Genomic DNA, 7,487 nt, shown 5'->3' with positions numbered 1-7,487 from the left:
GGAATCCTAAAAAGGGAAATCAAACACAATGGGTTACAGTAATTAATTTATCAATCGTTTTACTGTGGGAATAAGGGGTTTACTTTATTAGCTCTCGTGATAGGCAGTGGAGTCAATTAATGAAATCTGCCTATTTCTTACTTTTGAAACAGGAGAAAACTACCGGAGACAAGTCAATGCATTCTATAGCTATAGATAGATATATGTGCGTCCCTTTAGCGAGTATGTTTGTCCATAAAAGTGGAGCTACAACATGGTCATATCGCCAGTGAACTCATGCTCGGAGCTTGCAAGTTTATTACCATCAGTATTCATGAGACTGGAAGTACCCACTAGGAATAGGAATAACAGCGAATATTACAATAAAATAAAATATATTGCCAGGCCCCTGAGATGTCCATACCTCTGCGACCCGAGAGAGACTGACTGACTGACTGACTTTGTGTGTGGTTAGGTATGTGTATTTGCAGGTGTAGCCTGGGGCTGTATTGGTGACTGTCAGAGAAACTGGAAAACGAAGAAGAGAAAGAGGTGCACTGAGGACTGAACAACAACTCAGCCTAGACGTATTTGCTCACAAAGCCAGCAGAGAGAGGAGTGAAATCTGAAGTGCAAAACACCACAGTCGGCTGGATCCTGCGCCCACTGAAAAAAATGATAGTTTTTGCCATTTATCTCAGTGGAAGCAGGATCGGGCTCATTACAGGCTTTCTCTTTTAAAAAGTATCTGAAGGACCGAAAGAGGATTGTGCTTTAAAACCATCCCTTTGAAACGTTTTCTCTTCCTCCCCGCCCTCCACCCCCCGCCCCGCTCTTCACAAACGTGTCCAAAGTACTGCGAACGAGGTTTGGTTTATCTTTTGAGTCAGCCATTTGTTTTTTGATTATACCCGAGGAGCCCCGGAGACTCAAATAATTGCTGAGACTAAAACAAGTGTGAAAGTCCTCGCCTCTCTCTACCTTCCACTCCCGTTCTTGGCCTCTGTTAGAGAAAGATCAGAGAAGAAAGAGTTGATTGAGTCTTAAACTTTGAAACTATGTTCAATGCCTGAAGACTCCAACAGAATAAAAAGAAGGGCAGGACAAAAAACTGGCCACAGAACATTATCCAAACCCGAGTTACCGAATGTACATTAGCAGGCAGGGCCGGGGTATCAGTCCTAAATTCAATGGTCTTTTACAGATTCGGGAACCGACAAACTTGAGTGAATGGGGCATGAGGCAGCATGGGGCCCCGTATCAATGGGGAACTGTCCAGCACAAAAAAGCTCCTGAAAAACATGATGTCGAGTACCTGCGAGATATTTGCTCTTAACACACTCCCCACCTACTGCATGGGATTTTTGCACAATAAATATGCCCAAGACTATTTGTAACAAAAGAGTGCACTATAACTAGCCTGCAATGCATGTGGATACATCTACAGCCAGGTAGAAGTTGTACTTCCATTGGTGTTTGCCAATCTGAGTAAACCAACAGGCGTTATACTGACATACTGCCCAGACATACTGTCCATTTCCCCTGCTCCTGCGCTAGGTTGTTACCGCTCCAGGAAGACCTGTTACAGGGAGAACACAAACCATTGGCTTCCAACAGATGTTACAGGTGGCGATGGCAGCGGTGGCGGAGGAATAGCTCAGTGGTTTGAGCATTGGCCTGCTAAACCCAGGGTTGTGAGTTCAATCCTTGAGGGGGCCATTTAGGGATCTGGGGCAAAAATTGGGGATTGGCCCTGGTTTGAGCAGGGTATAGGACTAGATGACCTCCTGAGGTCCCTTCCAACACTGATATTCTATGAGTCTATGAAAACCAATCCTAACATTAAAACCCTTAATAATATTCCTCTGGGGCTAAAAAGAGTGAGATGATGAAGTTGCAGGAATACAAAGTCAAGGCTGAGCTTTCCAAAGTAAAGGGAAATAAATGAACCAAAAGGAACTTGAATTGCTGGTCTACCTGGTAAACTTTAAAGCAAAGGCTGCCCTAAATCAACGTCTTCTATATACTTTTTCACCCAGGGCAGATATACCCAAGGCTACATTCTCTACTTATAACTGGGAATAAACGTATTGGTTTGTGGCAACCCAAGTTGGCCTGCTACAATGCAGGCGCCATCTAGAAGTGGTGCAATCGCTACCACGTGTCAGTCTTTCCCAACCAGCTAAAACCGAAGGGTGATATTATTGACACTACGGGCCTTCTGACTAAAGGTCGAAAGCTCACGAAAGGCTGCTGTAGAGGTAAGAAGTTAAGGGTTTACAAAGAGGAGCCCGGAATCCGCGGTGTGATGAGCAGCCTCAGAATTTGTAGCCGGAGAGAGGAGAGTCCGTGGCTCTGGCTCATGTACAGATTTCATCATTTCTAGTGGACTCTCGCCTAGTGTGCCAATTCCTAACCGCCACCACCACCTTCCTCTAGGCACAGGTTCTCTCCTTTCTCCTGCACGCCCTTAAAAAAAGCCACTGTAACTGATGAGTATAAGAAATAGAACCACTAAACACGTGTGGGCCAAGCATATCTACCTGTTTGTCACTATATCCATTTGTGTATGCGGTCGGATCTGGAGAACATACTACATGATATCTTGGCTTGCGAGAAGGGGAAAAAGTAAGCCCATGGAATAATCCATAGACAAAACATGCCATTTTCTCCTTCTTTTATCATCACTTTAACAATCTTCATTAACACTGAGCCTTCCATCTACCAATGTACACTGGTGAGTTTACTTGGCCAGCGTTCTGGCTAACCAGATACATTTGTCCAGCTCTGAGTGTCTCCATCTTCAGCGTCAGGTCAGAAGCCCATTGTCTTTGTATGGCTGATTGGTTTACCGTTATATCTATTCTATTGGCAAAGGAATGTGGGTTGTTTTGCATCAGGCTCCAGCACGCATTTTCACCTCAAAACAATGTATCAAATGCACCATTTCCCCGGGTGCTGATCCTCAATTTATAAAACATAGCAGCTCAAAAAGCTACGGTAATTCATGAATCGTTAATAAAAGCATGTTAGTTATCATTTTGTTCCTCTTAAACAATGATTTCGATACAGGTTTCCCCCCTTAAAACCAGAATGTGTCAGTTTCTAGTTCATCCCCCTCCTAGATAAAGTTGCATTCAGCAATCCCTGGGGAGACAATAATGGATGGAGACCGGCTCCCTCTCGCATCCTTTTCTTTCTTTCTTTCTTTCTTTCTTTCTTTCTTTCTTTCTTTCTTTCTTTCTTTCTTTCTTTCTTTCTTTCTTTCTTTCTTTCTTTCTTTCTTTCTTTCTTTCTTCCTTCCTTCCTGGCTGGATGAGAAACTGGAGAAAGCCATATGATGACAAATGTGGACTTTACTTGGGATTTTAATAAGTACTTTGTATATGTGTGTGTTTGAGGGGGGTATATGTATATATGCATAGTATATGAATATGTATATATGTACATAGACGAATCTCAATGAATGAGAGATACAGCTATTCCGACACTCTTTAAGGGTGGCACATGGCAGATCGGTTATCAGATCACTGCCTCAAACAAACACCCGGCTGCTTTTTCCTGGTGCCTGTCTTTAGCACTCCTGGAGCAGACGTGATAACATCTGGGCTATCACCCAGGGTTATCATTAGAGTGCCCCAGTGGACTGGCTTCACCTGTGTTGTTCCCTTCGGATTCAAATTAATCCCAGTTGTTGATCATAAACGTGAGAGACACATTTACAGGTTGATTAATTAAGGGGTTTGGCTGCCACCGGTTTTAACTACATGCAGTTAATTTGAGAATTCCACTCTAAAAAAGATCGGGCCATAACCCAAAATATTAGTCATCAATATATTTGTGAATCTTTACTCTATTCTTTCTTCCTAACCGTTTCATCTAAATGCAACACTAAAACTGGGAAGAAACACAGACAAAAATAATTGCAACAATGTTATTTTCCAGCCTCTTCCTCCTTTTCCTTTCTGCAGTAATGTCTATAAAGGCGATTCAGACTAGCTTCCCTGTGTTCTCTCTTCATAAAAGAAACCAAACTACCCGTAGTTTTAAAAATAAAAAGGCTTTGTGATTATTTGATGCTTCAAGTCATGCCGGAGTGAGACGTGGGTTTTCACACGACTAAGAAGAGAGATTTTACAGGCTGCAAAAAAGGAAACGCACAATTTCATTTCAACAGTGTTTCCCATGTAGAAAGCACCTGCTCCTTGTGGGCTAAGTGGCTGTCACTAGCGGTGCCTGACACAATAATATTTGCAACAAAACTAGATGGGGAGGGGGGAATGAAATTATATGGAAATCAATAGACCCTGACTGCTTCAAACCAATGTCTGTCACAATGATTATTCTCAAGGAGCCTATTTAGAATTCTTAAAAGTAACAGGCTTAGGCTGGAAAACTGTCCCTTTCTGTGTTGAGAATCCTCAGCACAGGGACACACACGTCTCTCTGAAGGACTACACAGGAGCACAGGGAATTAACACCTCTTTCGCTACAATCCAGTTATTATTTTAAATAATGATAACTATATGTAACTAGACACCATGTATAAGCCAAGTAGGAAATCAGATATGGGCATTACAAGTACCAGCACCTAAGCATGCACAAACCCAGAGAGAGCTGTATAGCCATGCACACTGCATTGTACTGCGTGTGAGATCTGGGCGTGTATACATGTACGTGCATTAGACGCAGGTGCACGTGCAGGCCCAGAGTACGCAGATGCGCGCGTTGGTGGCCCTGTGTCCGATTAGAAAGGCGAGCAATGCGCGTGTGTTGCAGCTACAGGTGTAGCACCTGCACTGCCCTTCCATCCTGGTGGTCATTATAAGAGCAGCTCTCAAACTCCGGCACCGCCTCGCCGTGCAGGCGCGCAAGGAGATGCAACAAGGCGCAGGGAGGGAGAGAGCGGGAGGGCGGGAGGAGGGGGGGGGGAGGAGGAGGAGGCAGGGGGAGACAGCTGATGTCTCTCAAAGCCGGAGCGCCCAGCTCTCGCGAGAGGGTCCGTAGCCACGAGATGTGGGGCTCAGGTGTAAGCGGAGCGCATCTCAGCCCAGCGCTAGGATAGAGCAGACAGATAAGTGAGACCGAGAGGGCTGGAGGGAGTCTCACTGCGCGGTCCTAGGGAGCTCCAAGAAACAGCGGTACCAGCAGTGGGAGCTGCCGCTGCACCCTCATCCCCCGCAGGAGGAGAGCGCCCGGAGAGCACTTTTCCCCTTACTTCAGGAGTGTTTGTGGATTTACATGCCAAGCCTTCAAGATGATGTCCATGAACAGCAAACAGCCGCATTTTGCCATGCATCCCACCCTCCCCGAACACAAGTACCCCTCGCTGCACTCCAGCTCGGAAGCAATAAGAAGAGCCTGTCTACCAACTCCGCCGGTAAGGGGCAAGCCGCTGCATCTCTCTCTCTCTCTCTCTCTGTCTCTTTCTCTCTCTCTCTCTCTCTCTCTCCCCCTGTACACTGCATGTATGTGCACTAATAAAAAAACCGCTGCGAGGCACATTTTGACAAGCGGCGCTTAATGTTTTTTTCATGTCCTCCTCTGCAATCATCTGAGCGCCTGTGATCTTTTTTGAAAGCGGTGTTCACACGAGTCTCCGACTTCCTCCACTTTCGGTATTAATTTTTATGACTCGGCCTCTGAAAGGAATGTTCTGTATGCGCGCTGGTGTTTGACACAATTCCCCAGCTGAGAGTTACATATCCATTTCTTCTTCTCCCTTCTTTTCTTTTTCTTTGCCCCCTCCCCCCGCTTTCTGGTTCCCTCCTCTCTCTGCTCCCTTCTTTGCTGCTCTCCTCCACTCCTTGCCCGGCTTCCTCCTCTCTTTTTTCCCACCTTCCTCCTCTCTTTATTTTCTCTTCTACTCCCACTCCCGGGTCTGCTCCCTTTTATTCGCCCCTCTCTCGGCTCCCCCATTTCCTCACTCCCCCTCTCCTTGGGCTCCCCTGTGGGCTCCCCTCTCTTCTCCCTCCCTCCCTGGCTTGCTCCCCCCTTTCCGTTCCCTCCTGCCCGGTCTTCCCCCACTATATCCCCCCATCTGCCCCTGCTTTCCCCACCCTCCACTTTCCTCTCTTCTCTCTGCCCCACTTCGCCTCCCCTCTCTCCTCGGCGTTTACCCCCTCCCGCGTCTCTCTCCCACCCCACTCCCCTCCTCTCTGCCCCCCTTTCTGCCCCCCTATGCCCCCCCTTTTCTGTCGATTGCAGTTGCAGAGCAATATCTTCGCCAGCCTGGATGAGACCCTGCTGGCCCGGGCCGAGGCTCTGGCGGCCGTCGACATCGCCGTGTCCCAGGGCAAGAGCCACCCCTTCAAGCCGGACGCCACCTACCACACCATGAACAGCGTGCCGTGCACTTCCACCTCCACCGTGCCGCTGGCGCACCACCACCACCACCACCACCACCACCACCAGGCGCTGGAGCCCGGGGACCTGCTGGACCACATCACCTCCCCGTCGCTGGCGCTCATGGCCGGCGGCGGGGGGCACGAAGGGGCCGGCGGGGGCGGAGGCGGTGGCGGCGGCGGCGGAGGTGGAGGGGGAGGCGGCGGCGGCGGCGGGGGGGGGTTGATCTCCACCTCGGCCCACCCCCACTCGCACATGCACGGCCTGGGCCACCTGTCGCACCCGGCCGCCATGAACATGCCCTCGGGCCTGCCCCACCCGGGGCTGGTGGCCGCTCACCACGGCGCGGCGGGGCAGGTGGCCTCGGCGGTGGTGGGGGCGGCCGGCCTGGCCTCCATCTGCGACTCGGACACGGACCCCCGCGAGCTGGAGGCCTTCGCCGAGCGCTTCAAGCAGCGGCGGATCAAGCTGGGCGTGACCCAGGCCGACGTGGGCTCGGCCCTGGCCAACCTGAAGATCCCCGGCGTGGGCTCGCTGAGCCAGAGCACCATCTGCCGCTTCGAGTCGCTCACCCTGTCCCACAACAACATGATCGCGCTCAAGCCCATCCTGCAGGCCTGGCTGGAGGAGGCCGAGGGCGCCCAGCGCGAGAAAATGAACAAGCCCGAGCTCTTCAACGGGGGCGAGAAGAAGCGCAAGCGGACTTCCATCGCCGCCCCGGAGAAGCGCTCCCTGGAGGCGTACTTCGCCGTGCAGCCCCGGCCCTCCTCCGAGAAGATCGCCGCCATCGCCGAGAAATTGGACCTGAAAAAGAACGTGGTGCGGGTTTGGTTTTGCAACCAGAGACAGAAGCAAAAAAGGATGAAATTTTCCGCCACCTACTAAGCAAACCAACAAAACCAACGCGCCAAGTTTCCATCCCCTGGAGTGTGGGCCAAGGGAGGGGACCGAGGGGGGGACTGTTGGGGGGCTGGGAGTGAAGGGAGGGAGATTGCGGGGCGGGGGGGGGTGCGAGTGGGAGGGGAGATTGTGGAAAGGACGAGCGGGCTGGAGGAACCAGTGGACTTCTTGTTTGACCAGAGACACTCTCAAAATCTCCTGGGGACCAAGGAACAATGTTGGGGAGAGAAAACAACAACAACAAAAACAACAAACTTCTAAAG

At 49.9% G+C, this 7,487-nt stretch overlaps 1 protein-coding gene across 2 annotated transcripts; it reads left to right on the top strand.

Annotated features, from left to right (window-relative positions):
* Positions 1-5,236: 5,236 nt before the first annotated feature.
* Positions 5,237-7,209, top strand: POU4F1 (POU class 4 homeobox 1). 2 transcript variants are annotated; one of them, XM_073326726.1, is made up of 3 exons: positions 5,237-5,359; positions 6,187-6,454; positions 6,524-7,209. In XM_073326726.1, exons 1-3 carry the CDS (start codon positions 5,237-5,239, stop codon positions 7,207-7,209), a joined length of 1,077 nt encoding a protein of 358 aa, XP_073182827.1. The 2 variants fall into 2 exon arrangements, with proteins under 2 accessions (XP_073182827.1, XP_073182741.1); XM_073326640.1 differs by having other exon boundaries at positions 6,187-7,209.
* Positions 7,210-7,487: the final 278 nt, after the last annotated feature.

This window comes from Lepidochelys kempii, chromosome 1 (genome assembly GCF_965140285.1).
Source record: "Lepidochelys kempii isolate rLepKem1 chromosome 1, rLepKem1.hap1, whole genome shotgun sequence".
Classification (NCBI taxonomy): domain Eukaryota; kingdom Metazoa; phylum Chordata; order Testudines; family Cheloniidae; genus Lepidochelys; species Lepidochelys kempii.
The sequence above is the reverse complement of the archived record's forward strand: the minus strand, read 5'-3'. Positions and strand labels throughout refer to the sequence as shown.

Coding starts and splice junctions, on each gene's coding strand:
- POU4F1 (XM_073326640.1), top strand. CDS start 5,237: ATGATGTCCATGAACAGCAAACAGCCGCATTTTGCCATGCATCCCACC. Junction 5,360..6,186: donor CCTGTCTACCAACTCCGCCG/GTAAGGGGCAAG, acceptor TGTCGATTGCAG/TTGCAGAGCAATATCTTCGC.